The 15,078-nt window shown below is 46.3% G+C and overlaps 1 protein-coding gene across 3 annotated transcripts in view; it reads left to right on the top strand.

The window, feature by feature from the left end:
- Positions 1-10,926: 10,926 nt before the first annotated feature.
- The window catches only part of Setdb1 (SET domain bifurcated histone lysine methyltransferase 1), a 36,177-nt gene continuing 32,025 nt past the window's right edge, over positions 10,927-15,078 (top strand). Inside the window, exons 1-3 of one of the 3 annotated variants that reach the window (XM_057794271.1) lie at positions 10,927-11,054; positions 11,918-12,186; positions 14,354-14,505. In XM_057794271.1, coding sequence (XP_057650254.1) covers positions 11,927-12,186; positions 14,354-14,505 — 412 coding nt within the window. In that variant the 5' untranslated portion in view covers positions 10,927-11,054; positions 11,918-11,926. Of the gene's footprint in view, positions 11,055-11,917; positions 12,187-14,353; positions 14,506-15,078 lie in introns of those variants that run through there. The other 2 variants (XM_057794272.1, XM_057794273.1) reach the window with 2 other exon arrangements.

The raw sequence follows: 15,078 nt of genomic DNA, 5'->3' as shown, positions 1-15,078 counted from the left end.
TCTCATGCTGCCTTCCATAGTCTTAAAAATACTTTTCATTGTGCAAAAATATCTGTCACAGTTATTTTGACATAAATATGTTACTGTTTATACAATGTATATGTCTAAAACTTCTGTTTTCACAAACCCAAAGAATTCTTGTGAGTTCCAGGGAGCCAAATTGAAGGATCCATCTTAAACAGGTCAGATATATTCCCCTCAATTCCTTAGTCCTAATTTTTTTCCTTAATTTAACTTTGTCCTCTGTTCTGACAATACCTTAAACAGGTGTAAGAGACACCAGACATTTTCATACCACAAACACCAGACAGGAGCAAAGAGACCAGCTATGCCAGGATGTGACAGCACCCAGCCTTCTCAGGTTCCCCCCAAAGACAACACCCACAAATAAGCAAGAAGAAGTCTTGAGAAACCACCGCCCCAATTCCTTTAACCTGTGGTACCTAACCTCCTATCTTTTTATTATAAAAAAGAGATGGGAATGTAATGATCTGTTCTGTCTCTTTAAGAAACAAGCCACGCCCACTCCCTCCCCCTTCTGCTGAGACAGGCTGATCTTTAGCTTCCAGCCTGAGTTCCTTCTCTTTTCCATCTCCCTCTCAAAGAGGCAGCTTCTGCCTCTCCCCACTTCTCCCCTTTCCCTTTCTGTCTCTCCCTCCCTCCTTCTCCTTCTCCCTCTCCCTCCCTCCCTCCCTGTGGCCCGCCAAGACTCGACCAGCGATGAAATGAAGACCACCGACACAGGATCCTTCTCTATCGCGCTTTATTGAAGTGCACTCGGTTACAGTTGACTGGTGGAAGTAGGGGGCCCCCGAGTGGCGGAAAGCGGCTGAATATATACAGGGAGAATGGGCGTGTTCAGAACCAAAGAGACGTGGCCGCATGGGATTGGAAGCAGCTGTTGCTGGGCAGATCAAGAGCAAGATCAGGCGGTAGAGACGTTGGTCTAACACGCCAAAACACACTTGTTCATCAGGCTCTCGGCGCCATCTTGTAATGGCGGCGAAAGTTCGCCACATCTCCCCCTTTTTTGTTTGATTAGAGAAAGAGACCTCCAGTCATGGCTGAAATTAGAGGGTTCCCCCCTGGGCAAAAATGATAATCTCTGTTTTTCCAGGGACGGGAAAATTAGTCAGAGGAAACCCGTCTGCACGGAACCATGATTTCCAGGGTGGCTCACCCTGTGCACTCTGTGGTGCAAGCCACCCGGGTAAGGCAAGCCGTTCTTCCGAGTGCAATGGGCAACAGGACCCGTCGGGTGCAAAGACACGGCTTAAGTCTCTTTAAACATAGTGAGCCAAGCTTGGGGGGATGTGCCAGCCTCAAGTGCAGCGAGTGCTCGGACAATTGCCATCTTCTTCCTTTTGCGTGCTCTCATCATCTTTATAATCAAGAACAGTGCCACCATCAACCCTGCACACATCAGCACACCAATCACACCAACCCCAGCCCACTCTTTAATATAAGAGAAGGTAGTAACCAGCCAGTCCGTAAACTCTCCAAGTGTAATCACTTCTGCTTTGGTAGCATTTAAACTTAAAATTTTCAAGCTTAAATTGGATTGTAATTGCTCAAACTCCAAGCTCCAATTACCTTTCAAGTAATTGGATAATCGTTTTGATTCATTAAATGATGCAAAATAAGGAGTAACACATAAGTATTCTTTGCGTAAAACACAACTCATAGCCATAACATCAAACATCTTATATAAATTTTCTTCCACTAAATCTATCCTCTTGTTAAGTAATAAAATTCCTGAAGCCAAATGCTTATTTATAGCTTCTTGTTGTATCAGGGCTTCTGAGGTTTTCTGCACTACTTCATTAATGGTATTTGCTACATGTACCTGGGCCATAGCTACCCCAGCTGTAACAGCCGCAGCTGCGGAAACAGCAATAGCTGCTACGATAGCTGCTGTGATACCGAAATCTCGCTTTTGCCAAATCAGGGACAAAACAGAAAATTCATTTGGGTCTGCCTTCACTGGTACCCACACAAAGGTAGGCACCTTCGCTAGCAGGCCGGTTGTGTGCCGAAAGGACCAGCATTGAGATAATACACAAGAAGTCTTTGAGCAGTTAAGCTGCTTGTCGGTAGAGTGATTGCTTAAAATCCATAAAAACGGGGCATCCACACAAACTGGATTTTTTGATTTGGAAATATTAGCCACCCCTTCACTCTCTTGGATCAACAACTTGGACCCATTTAACACTCCTGAACTATTTGTTAATATCCACTTGGAAGTGTTAAATAAAATAAAAGGTGACAGATCCACAAAACCTCCATAATTATTGGAATAAATCCAAGGTGAGGTAAGCAGACCCCTTTTTAATCCTTGTTTCGTTGACTTTGGTAGCTCTTTCCAAAGCCACCAGCCCGGAGAAGCTGGTTTGGGCTTGTCAAAGCGAGGGACACAATTTAAAAATGCAGGTGGCCATTGAAAATTTACCCTACGCTCACAGCGAGGTAAGGATAGGCTGTAATTATGGGTATTGTCTTTTGTCCCGTTGGAATTACCTGTCTGAACAACAAATGGAAGGGCCGCGGTAACATTTAACGTATAGGTGGTAACATTAAAAACAGTCTGGTTGCTTATATCACCTGAGCCACTTGACTTGCCCCCATTCGCCTGCTTAAGAGTCTGAAATATGGCATCAAGCATCCACGATTCGTGAATGCCATTTAAAGGATCTAAATAACTAGCAAACATCTTAAAGTCTAACATCAAACAAGAGGGAAGGGAGGCGCTACTATTACTAGTCAGGCAAAGGGTTCCCTGTAAATCGTAGCTGGTTGCATTATAAGCTTCTTCTCTATAATCTACTTGTTGGCAGGACAAATCAAAAAGGCAATCTTTTATATACAATTGGGGCAAGATTCTAGAAACATTAGTAACCGGCATGGGAATGGGCCAGGTGCGGATAACTGCCCAAAAATAATTGTCTTGGCTATTAACAGTCATCAGAAGGGGAGCAAGGGCGAGTATGATGTTCAGGGTCAGACGGTGCTTCCTCGAGAATTGGCTCGTCATCCTGGGGCTGTCCGGCGTCTTCTTTGTCTGCCACTGTTCTGGTTAACCTCGAAGGCACCCACACCGGATCGGGCCGCTCCTGAGGAAAAACACAAACAGCTCCCCTGGATCTCTGTATTACAGGATCCGGTCCATGCCATTTGTTATCTAACACATCTTTCCATTTTACATATTCTGTGGATGTTATAATGTGGCCAGCATGTCTATCTGCCAGTGAACGGCCATGATTATCCAAGATTAAAAAATTCAAGGTAAAGAGGGCTAGTGATAAACGATCCTTGGGAGATGTTTTTGTAGCATCTCTTTGAGGGTTCGATTTGCACGTTCAACAATCCCTTGCCCTTGAGGGTTGTAGGGCAGCCCAGTGAGATGAGCTACTTGCATTTGAGCGCAAAAGGATCTGAAGCCCTGGGCCACATAGGCAGGACCATTATCTGTTTTTAAGGTTACAGGCTTTCCCCAAGCTGCCCAGGCCTCTAGACAGTGGGTTTTTACATTTCTCACTTTCTCACCCGTTAAGGCGGAAGCATGAATGACACCTGAATAGGTGTCCACAGAAACATGCACCCATTTCTGTTTGCCAAACTCAGGAATGTGGGTTACGTCCATTTGCCACAAGGTTAGGGGTTTCAATCCCCGAGGGTTAACCCCGGTGTGAGGCGGGTGATGAAACATCACACATGTCTGGCAGGATTTGACTATGTCTCTGGCTTGGTTCCTAGTGATATTAAAGCGGAGGCGTAACGTCTCGGCAGGTACATGAAAGTTGTGATGGAAGGATTGGGCTTGGAGTACTGGGTCGTATAATAGCAGTCCAAGCTGTTCTCTTGTAAGAGCATCCACCGTGGCATTAGCACCAGCGAGTGGTCCAGGCAAGCCTGAATGTGCCCTTATGTGACCAATATAGAACGGCGTGTCTCTTTTATAAATACACTGTTGTATTTGATAAAGGACTGCCGCAATCATACTTTGTTCTTTAATATGTGATGTAGCCTCCAAGTGTCGAACCGCATTAACAACATAGGAGGAATCTGATAACAAATTAAATGAGCATGAATGAAAAGCCTTGAAAACTTCCAAAACGACCAAACATTCAGTCACCTGGGGGGCTCCAGGGCGAAATTGTAACTGCACTGGCTCGCTCCCCATAACTTGATAAACTCCTAATCCTGTTTTTGATCCATCTGTAAAAATATGCAGTGCACCTGAAATCGGTGTTTGAGAGGTAATAATAGGAAAATATATAATATTATGGCACAAAAATTGTAACAATTTATCTTGGGGATAATGATTATCTATCAAATTTGAATAAGCTGTAACAAGAATGGCCCAACTATCTATTGTACCAGCAAGGACCTCTACCTGCTCTTTTGTATAGGGTATGATCAATTTATCTGGCGCATACCCAAAGGTAGAAATTGAAAACTTCAGCCCCAATAAGGCCAGAGAGGCAACAGCTTCAGGGTAATAAGTCAAAGTTTTTTGGCCTTGAGAATGGCTATGTATCCACCATACCGGAGCATCTTGCCAAAACACCCCTGTGGGGCTACCAGAAGTGTGAAGTATACAAAACATTAATGGGCGCAAAGGATCAATGCGCATCACTTGTACTTTCTGAATTGCGGCCTCAACCAATTTGAGGGCTTCGCGTCCTTCTGCCGTTAAACTCCTTGGTGAATTAAGATCAGGATTACCTTCCAAAATCCTAAATAATGGTTTTAATTCTTCCCTCGTCATAGGGAGATATCCGCGCAACCAATTAATATCTCCTAAAAGCTTTTGAAAATCATTAAGGGTCTTTAGGTGTTGTGTGCCTATCTTAATTTTTTGTGGTCTGATTGTCTGTAATTCAATCTTAGATCTTAAAAATTCCACTGTTTCAGTCTTTTGTACCTTTTCTGGAGCTATATAAAGTCCTTTCTCTCCCAGGGCTGCCTCCAAGGCAATTAAGGCCTGATCTAACTTAACCTTCTCTGGGCTCGCTAGTAAGATATCATCCATGTAATGAATTATTCTTACATCAGGAAAACTCCTCCTAACAGGGGTAAGGGCCGCATCCACAAAGAGCTGGCACATAGTAGGACTATTTGCCATGTCCTGAGGCAGGACCCGCCATTGGTATCGTTTGTCGGGTTCCTCATGATTTAATGAAGGAATAGTAAAGGCAAAGCGCTCTTTATCAGCTGGATGCAAGGTGATGGAGAAAAAACAATCAACAATATCGATGGCATATACGTGCCATCCTTTAGGTAAAGCTGAAAGCACAGGAAGGCCTCTTTGAATCGGGCCCATTAAGGACATTTGTGCATTAATGGCTCTCAAATCATGCAATAAGCGCCATTTTCCTGATTTCTTCTTTATAACAAATATGGGAGCATTCCATGGCGACGTGGACGGCTCTATATGTCCTAGTTGTAATTGTTCTCTCACCAACTGCCATGCCGCATGGAGTTTTTCCTGAGAGAGGGGCCACTGGGGTATCCATACGGGCTTATTAGTCTTCCATGGAATTTTTATATAATCTTCAGTGGCCCCTAAGAAAAACCCAAACCCTTTCTATCATGTTTTCCCTCTGGGATAATAGGCTCAGGCCTACCTTGTAAATTACAGCCTAAACCTGCTCCGGGCATATATCCCTGCTTACTCATAAGTTCTTGGCTAGTACTTGAGTAACTTCCCTCATTGGTTAACATAAGTTTTAGTTGCTTTTGTACATCTCTTCCCCACAAGTTTAATGGCAGATCTAGTACGAAAGGTTGAAAAAATCCTTCTTGGCCATCCACATTCCATTTTAAGCTCTTCGCACTCATGTCAGGTGTGTTCTGATATCCTAGCCCTTGGAGTGTTTGTGAAGCCTTTTGCAACGGCCAGCTCTTAGGCCAAAACTGACGGCTCATAACGCTCCTATCTGCCCCTGTATCTATCAGCCCTGTAAAGGACTTCCCTTCTATTTTTAATGTACACATCGGCTGATTGTTCAACTCCAAGGAAAGGCAGGCCATATCTACTCCGGAAGACCCAAACCCTTTGTCTCCTCTCTCCGCGGTATGGGCCGGAAAGCGCTCATGCATGGATGGCACGACTATCATCTGAGCTATTCGATCTCCCGGAGCTATAGAAATAATTCCAAAAGGAGAGTGACACATGATCTTAATGGTCCCTTGATAATCTGGGTCAATAACTCCTAGGAGTACCAGCAGCCCTCTCATTGTACTAGAGGATCTACCGATAACAATTCCCACTGAATCTTTTGGAAGCGGTCCCTTCATGTCAGTGGGGATCGCTTGTACTCCCATACTTTGAGTTAAAACCAACCCGGAGGTGGCACGGAGGTCCATCCCTGCGGAGCCTGATGTGGCTCGTCGGGCGATTTGGGAGGATCCATGTTCCCCTCCTGTATTGCCCCATAGATTTTGGGGCCCTGGGGTCGAGGGCCCCTCTGCATGTTTTTTGACCTGGGAACATATGGGTTGTTTATGGGTTGACCATTAATATCTTTTGTTGACCTGCATTCATTGGCCCAGTGTTTCCCTTTCTTACACCTAGGACAGGTGCCTGGTTGTCTGCCCGCCGGTGGGCCATTGCTTGAGCTCCCTTTGTTTGGACAATCACGTTTCAAATGTCCCTGCCTACCACAGGCAAAACAGCCATTCTGGCGGCTCTTTTGTTTTGTGGCGGCTATCATGGCACGGGCTAGCCCTTCGTTTGTCAATGGGCCTCCAATCTCACGACAGGCCTTTAGCCAGGCATCTAGCCCTTTTCCCTTCCAGGGAGTAATGGCCCTTTGGCAATCTTTTGTACATTGTTCATACACTAACTGCTGCACCAGCGGCATGGCTTCCTGGACGTCACCAAAAATTTTTCCCGCTGCTTCCACCATTCTAGCTACAAAATCTGAGAATGGCTCATTTGGGCCTTGTATTATCTTAGTCAGATTTCCTGACACTTCTCCTCTTTTTGGGATCATTTTCCATGCCCTTTTATAAATATCATGGATTTGTTGATAAACCTGAACTGGATAAGCTGTCTGGTTCACGGCCCATTGGCCTTGACCCAGAAGCATGTCAGCATTCCATGGCGCTGTATTTTGTGCTTGAGCGTTGACTCTAGCCTGCGCGTGGGCTGCCTCTGTCACCACAGATCTATAATCTAGGTATTGCCCGGTGGTCAAGCAAGCCCGCGCTATCTCCCACCAATCATTGGGTGTTAATGCTGAATTCAATATCCTGTCCAATAAGGTTATGGTATACTGTGCGTTGGGTCCCCAAGTCCGGGAGGCCTCGACTAAGTCTTTCAGCTGTTTATATGGAATTGGTTCATGATACCTCCGCTGGTCCTGATCCTCAAAAACAGGAAACGCCATAGACGGGATTGGGGTAAGTTCGGCTAGATATCGAAGAGTATTTCGAGAGAGTCTATGAGCTCCCCCTGCCGTACCACGCTTGTTCCGACCTGGGTATGGCGGTGGAGCATAGCTAGGCTGTGGTTCATATCGGCCCTCCTCATATCTAGCTGCCTCTTCCTCCAGCTCCTCCTCCTCCCACTCAGTTAGTTCCTCATCTCCCTCTAGTCCTTCATCCTCATACAAGTCCATGGTGGCAAACTCATCTAAAAATTCATCGAGGGGTGGGTAGAGGGGTGCACTTGGCACGGGTCTCTCACCCTCCTCCCCTTTTGCTCCCTGATCGGGATTTCCTTTTTTCTCTATCCCATGATCGGGGTCCCTTTTTTTCTTACTGGGTTTCTCCTTCTCTCCCAGTTTGGATCCATTTCTTTTGCTATCCTCATCTCCCTTCATTGAGCTTAACTCTGAGAGGCTATCCTGATGCTCTGTCAACGCACGTCGCCCTCTTTTCACATGCTCCATATGCTTGCCTTCTTTTAAACAAGCACGAATTAATTTCCAGAGCGGGATCGTACCTGCTCTAAGTTGATGTCTTTCCTCTGCCTTGTCGAGGTCCTTCCCCAGTTTCTCCCAACAAGGGATATTTAAGTCCCCTGACACTACGAACCACGGCGCCTGTTGGTCAATGTCTTTTAATATGGTTTTAATAGTGCCATCAGAGACCTTCAATCCCCGTTCTTTCAATAAAGCTTGTATTGGGCTAACAAAGTCGGGCGCTCGACCCTTGCTGCTGTCCGAGCCCATCACCTTCCTTCTTTACGAGAGTCTTACGATGGGACTGAAATACCGAGTTGTCTACCCCGGATTTTACTTTCAGTTTGACACGCAGCAGAGGCACTCCTCTCCGGGACGATCACACCGCAAGCACAGGCAGCAGAAAAAAATTATCAACCCAAAGACTACCGCAGCGATGCCAAACCACACAGGCTCAACCCCCCCCACCAGCAAGCTCGACATACCTGAGGATACTTTACCGACGTCGACCACTTCGCGTGTAGAGTTCTGAATCCTCTTCGGCCCCCTACGGTGTCCGCCGAAGTTCCCGGGTTTCGGCACCAGCTGTGGCCCGCCAAGACTCGACCAGCGATGAAATGAAGACCACTGACACAGGATCCTTCTCTATCGCGCTTTATTGAAGTGCACTCGGTTACAGTTGACTGGTGGAAGTAGGGGGCCCGAGTGGCGGAAAGCGGCTGAATATATACAGGGAGAATGGGCGTGTTCAGAACCAAAGAGACGTGGCCGCATGGGATTGGAAGCAGCTGTTGCTGGGCAGATCAAGAGCAAGATCAGGCGGTAGAGACGTTGGTCTAACACGCCAAAACACACTTGTTCATCAGGCTCTCGGCGCCATCTTGTAATGGCGGCGATAGTTCGCCACACCTCCCTCCCTCCCTCTCTCTCTCTCTCTCTCTCTCTCTCTCTGCTTTTCTCCTCCTCCTCCTTCCCTTCCATAACCCACTAAATAAATATCCAACCTCTCTCTGCATGGTGTGCCTATCCATGTCTCTGTGATCCGCCACCACGTGTCTCCGTGTCTCCCTGCCCTAGACCAGCTACCGCTCGGGGCCTGCACACATCCCTGCCTGGGACTGGCTGCTTTCAGGGCCTGCTGCCTGCTGCCACATGGCCCGCTGCCACCGCTTAGGGACCTGCAGCGTTTTTGCTGCCAGCCGCCACTGGGGATCCTGCAGCATTTTTAATTTTTCCATTACAACCGGGAGTTCATGAACGCGACCACAGGGGAGAGAGGAAAGAGATCATGTGTTTCTCCTTTGGCAGCTCACTTAAATACCCTAACCTCCCTGGGGGAGGGGTCAGGATCTGGAATGCTGGAGTTTGGAGGATGGTCCCCTTTGTGGCCTCCCGGTTCAACCCTTAGGGCTACCCTAGAGCGCAGGAATCCCATTAAACCTAGATATTTCTTAATTTGACTTGTTGTGATTTGGCTTGATTGGGATTTTTGCTTTGGCAGAGAATTCGCGCATTAGGAAAAATTCCTAAAACCAGGCATCACCCAAGAACCCAGACCATCCAAAGGAAATTCCTAACATTCCAACTGTTGTAGATAGGATTACCTGCCAGTACACTCACCAGGACACCCCTAGACAATTGTCAGACATTCAGGGGTCCTGAACCTTGGAAATCCCTTGTTCCCAGCTTTACTACTTATAAAAAACCAACTCAGACCGGGCGGTGGTAGCTCACGCCTTTAATCCCAGCACTCGGGAGGCAGAGGCAGGCGGATCTCTGTGAGTTCGAGACCAGCCTGGTCTACAAGAGCTAGTTCCAGGACAGGCTCCAAAACCACAGAGAAACCCTGTCTCGAAAAACCAAAAAAAAAATAAAATAAAATAAAAAAATAAAAAACCAACTCAGACTGAGTTTGGGGCTCTCCAATTATTCAGATGGGTTGGACATGCAGAGAGACAGTGTTTGCAAACTTGTATAAAATAAAGAAAGGCTCTTTGCTTTCACACACAGGACTCGGTCTCCTTGCTGGTTTTTGAGGGACTTCTCTGATCTGGGCATAACACAGGCAGGGTTATGAGGGCAGTGGAAGGAGAGAACCATCTACTTGAATTTGGCAATTTATCTTTAGGGCTGTTCAATCCCTGAGGATGAAAAAAGGGGTGGGGGTTTCCTGGTCGGATCTGTACTGGAAGTGCTTGCATTCAAAGTTGAGTAGAAAAATATCTCCACAAGAGGAGGAAAAAAATAAAATCAAGGGAAATCTTTTTTTTTTTTTTTTCTTTTCAAGATAGGGTTTCTCTGTGTAGCTTTGGAGTCTGTCTGGCACTTGCTCTGTAGACCAGGCTAGCCTCGAACTCACAGAGATATGCCTGTCTCTGCTTCCCAAGTGCTAGGATTAAAGGCCTGCGCCACCACCCAACCAAAGGAAACTCTTCAGGAAATGCTGATTCAAGATCTTCAGGGTCTTAAAGACGACACACAAAACATGCATTAAACAACGAGGCTATGGTGAGAGAAGAGGATGAAACATGACCTAGGGAGCGTGAGGAACATGGTTGGGGGGGGGGGGCACCCATCACACAAAATTTAAACACAAAACGAGAAGACATGAGTCCCTTTGTGTATCACACAGACACACATTAAAGACGTGTGTCAAACCAAAGACCATACAATCACAGTGGTGGAATTGTGATCTTTTCCTGTTTATTTGTATTTTTCATACTTTCTGAAGTGAACAGGCATTAATTTTGCAATAAATAACAGTTTTATAACTAAAAAATATTTTCAAATCAAAGTATTTTTGGCCGCTAGTTGGGGAGGAGCTTCAATAAACATTCTTGACAAAGCCCACTTGGCCCAACAGTTCCTGCTCCGGAGAAGCACTGCTGGACTCAGGCGTAATCTTTTTATTCCCGCAGCTCCGATCCCGCGACGCTAGGCTGTGAAATTTGACCCCTTCGGCCTACCGTAGCCGGAAGTGCGCTCGACATTGCTTCCGGGCTTTCCTTTAGTTTTCCCAAAACCTTGTCTCCCTCACGCTGCCTCCCCACCCCCGCTGTCGCTCGCAGCGGTTTTTGTGTTTGTCGGCGAGGCCGAGCCCTGGCGTCGAAATCTGGGGTCCGTGTGGAGAGACGCAGCCCTGTGGTGAGGAGCGGCGTTGTGGGGAGGACGGACTGAGGGAGGCTGAGGCGGACCCGGGCTGCTTTTCTCGGAGCCCGCGGCTGTGTGAGACTCGGCGGAGGGCGGAGAAGGCCGGGGGCGGGGCCGAGCGGGCGGCGGGTGTGAGGCCGGGGCTGCGGGCGCTGCATCGGGGCCGCCGCCGCTGCTGCTGCCGCTGCGATCCCGTCGCCGCCCCGGCCGCCGAGCCCCGTGCGCGCGGTTCCTGGAGCGTGGGTGTGAGTGGTCGCCTTCGCTGCAGGCTTTGCTCTGTTCACGCAGGGAGACCTTGTCTGTCTTCCTTTGCTTTCTGCTGGGCATGGAATCCGGGGCCTGGTGCCGCTGAGAACCCCTTCCCCAACGCAGCCATCCCCCTGCCTGGTCGTAGGAGCTACTTTCCACGGGGAAGCCAAGTAACGTGAGAAAGAACCCAAGATGGAATTAGTTAATTACCATCCGCTGTCTGCAGGTGGCCGTGGCACTTAGGTTAGACGCCGTGTCGAGACAGATAGAGCCATCTTATTAGTTAAAGAACACGTTGTCTCATAGAAATACAGAAATACCTTACTTTGTAGGTAAGCTCTTCAGTTTCCTGAAACACTATTTTGCTAGCTCCCTGTTGCATGTTGGTGTTCTCTAACCTCTCCCTAAGCTATCATTAGATCTTATTCAGGCCTGTTATTCTATATGAGCAGGTGAGTTTCCCCAGAAAAATCTCCGGGTCACATTCGGGAGGAGGAGAAGAGAGAACAGACCGTGTGACTAAGAGGTTGCAGGACAGAGTGCGTTTTCTTCCGAGACTGAAATTGTGAATTGAGGTGAGAGTCATGCTTGTTTCTTGTTCCCCACAGGGCAAAACCATGTCCTCCCTCCCTGGGTGCATTAGTTTGGACGCAGCAACAGCTGCAGCTGAGTCTGATGACATTGCTGAACTGCAGCAGGCAGTGGTTGAGGAGCTGGGTATCTCTATGGAGGAACTTCGTCATTTAATTGATGAAGAACTGGAGAAAATGGACTGTATACAGCAGCGCAAGAAGCAGCTGGCAGAGCTGGAGACGTTGGTGCTGCAGAAGGAGTCTGAGGTGGCTTATGTTGACCAGGTATATGACGATGTGTCCAGGTAAGGACTCGTGGAAGCAGAAGCCAGTGTGCGTTTTTTCCATTCTTTTTGTTTTTATGTTTTTGTATACCTTTTTTATTGATATTTATTGAGCTCTACATTTTTCTCTGCTCCCCTCCCTGCCTCTCCCCTCCCCCCTCCAGCCTGCTCCAAGGTCCCCATGCTCCCAATTTACTCCGGAAATCTAGTCTTTTTCTACTTTCTACTTCCCATGTAGATTACATCTATGTAAGTCTCTCTTAGTGTCCGCATTGTTGTCTAAGTTCTCTAGGATTGTGGTTGCCAATGTGCATTTGCAGGCTTGTTGGGGTGGTTTTTCGTGACCTAGTTCAGTCATGTGGGACCTCACACTTCTTCAGAGTTTATAGTGCAGCGTGGCAGCATGAACTTTCCCCCTGTGTATTTGGTAGCTGGTTCGTGGTCAGCAATAGGCAAGTTAAAAGCTTTTGAATTCTTTTGTCTTCTTTCGCTGCTAAACTTTGTTTCCTTAGTAAGATCACCAGGAAGTAAGGATTGTGAATTTGCTGTTTTCTGTTTTTCTCTTTTTTGGGGAGTGGGGGGGTGTTTAGATACAGGTTTTCTCTGTGTAACAGTTCTGGCTGTCCTGGAACTCACTTTGTAGACTGTGCTGGCCTCGAACTCACAGAGATCTTCCTGCCTGTGCGTCCCAAGTGCTGGGACTAAAGGCATTCGCCGCCACCACCCAGCTCTGTTTTTCTTTTCCTTGTGAGACAAGATCTCAATATCTAGACTTAGCTGGCCTTAAACTTGCAGAAATTTGCCCTACCTCTGCTTCCCAAGTGCTGCAATTAAAACACCCAACTTTTTGTGGTTGGTTTGATAGGGTCTCACCAATTCCAGTGTGTGGCCTTGAATTTGCTGGTGGCTGAGCAGATCTCGACCTTCCTGGTCATCCTCTTACGTCCTGAGTGCTGGGATGTAGGTGTGGGCCCCCATGCCCTGTTTGTGTTGTATTGGAATAGCACCAATACAACAAGGGCTCGGCAATTATTCTGCCAGCTGAGCTATGTCCTCAACCTCTCAGCTTGCTGTCTTTAACTGAGAAACATTAATAAATTCGTAATTCCTTCAGAATATCTGTTTCAGGTCACCAAGTAGATAGTGTTAGTATTACACTTGGAGAGAACTTTTGTCGAGGAACTAGTTGAAACTGATGCCAGTATTTATTTGTTTGTTTGTTTTCTTTCCTTTTTTTTCTTTTGTTTGTTTTTGTTTTTGAGACAAAGTTTCTCTTGGTTGTTCTGGAACTCTCTCTATAGTCCAGACAGACCTCAGGAGAGGATCACTCATAGAGATCCTCCTGCCTCTGTCTCCTGAGTGCTGAGAGTAAAGGCGTGCGCAACCATTGCTCAGCTTGTTTGCTTTTTTTTTTTTTTTTTGATACAGAGTCCCTTTACATAGCTCTAGCTGCTTTGGAACTCAATTTATAGACCAGGCTGGCCTGGAATTTACAGAGATCCACCTGCCTTTGCCCCTGAGGTTAAAGGTGAAATTATGCCACTATTTAAAACCTTATTTTTTTCTTTTTTAATAATTTATTTATTTAACATACATTGGTATTTTGCCTGCATGTATCTCTGTATGAGAGTGTCAGATCTTGGCTTGGAGTTATGGACAGTTGTTAGCTGCCATATGTGTGCTAGGAACTGAACCCAGGTCCTCTGGAAGAGCAGTCAGTACTCTTAACCACTGAGCCATCTCTCCAGCCCCTAAAACCTTATTCTTAGTTCCCAAATCCACATAAATAATTAGTGCTGGGTCTTCTGACTTCCAGCAGGTAGAAAAATACGACTCTAACAAATTAATTATTTCATGTATTAATTGCTTGGAAACAAAAAACATTATAGGAAAAGCATTCTAAATAGATACTTTGGAACATGTATGGCAAACAGTCTATACTCTTGATACTGTGTTGTTGCTGATGTTTTTAAAGGTTTCTCACTCTGTAGGCCTTGCTGGCCCTGAACTCACTGTATTGTCTTATGCTGACCTCAAACTTAGGCAGTTCTGGTACTTGAGGCTTCTAAGTACCAGGATCATAGGTGTGAGCTCCTAGGGTTGACATTGCATAAATGTGGATGAATGCTAATGCTCCAAACCTTACTTCTCCACTGGCTTTGATCTTCTCTATGTGTTCCAATATTAGGGCAGTGATTAATTGTGAGTCTCTGGTGAAGGATTTCTACTCTAAGCTGGGACTGCAGTATCATGACAGTAGCTCCGAGGATGAATCTTCCCAGCCTACAGAAATAATTGAGATTCCTGATGAAGATGATGATGTCCTCAGTATTGATTCAGGTAAATGATGAAACTTTAGTTAGAAAAATTCTTAGAAAGCTGGGTGATGGTGGAGACAGAGGCAGGCAGATCTCTGTGAGTTTGAGATCATCCTGGTTCACAGAGTGAATTCCAGGACAGCCAGAGCTACATGGAGAAACCCTGTCTCGAAAAAAAACAGAGAGAGAGAATGAAAATGGACCAGGCATGGTAGCATACACTTTAGTCCCAGCACTCAGGAGGCAGAGGCAAGCAGATGTCAGTTCCAGAACCACAGAGCTAAACAGTGAGAGCCTTTCTCAAAAACACCAAAAATGAAAGAAAGAAAGTTCTTAGGATAAAAGCTGAAATATGAGAAGATGAGCAGATAGAAAATAAGGAACCATATTGTCAACAACTCCGTATACTACATCTCCTGGCACATTTATTGTAGAAAAAGCGAGTATTATTAGCACCATAAATATTCCCTGTCTGCTGATTGCTTCCTTTTCCAATTTCAGATAAGGTATATTTTCTCTCCCCCCCCCATGTGTTTGTGTGTGGTTTACCTGTGTCTTAATTTCTTTTTTCTGTTACTGTCATAAAATATTCTGA

Source organism: Chionomys nivalis, chromosome 18, assembly GCF_950005125.1.
Source record: "Chionomys nivalis chromosome 18, mChiNiv1.1, whole genome shotgun sequence".
Taxonomy (NCBI): Eukaryota; Metazoa; Chordata; class Mammalia; order Rodentia; family Cricetidae; genus Chionomys; species Chionomys nivalis.
This window is presented reverse-complemented; position numbering and strand designations above follow the sequence as displayed.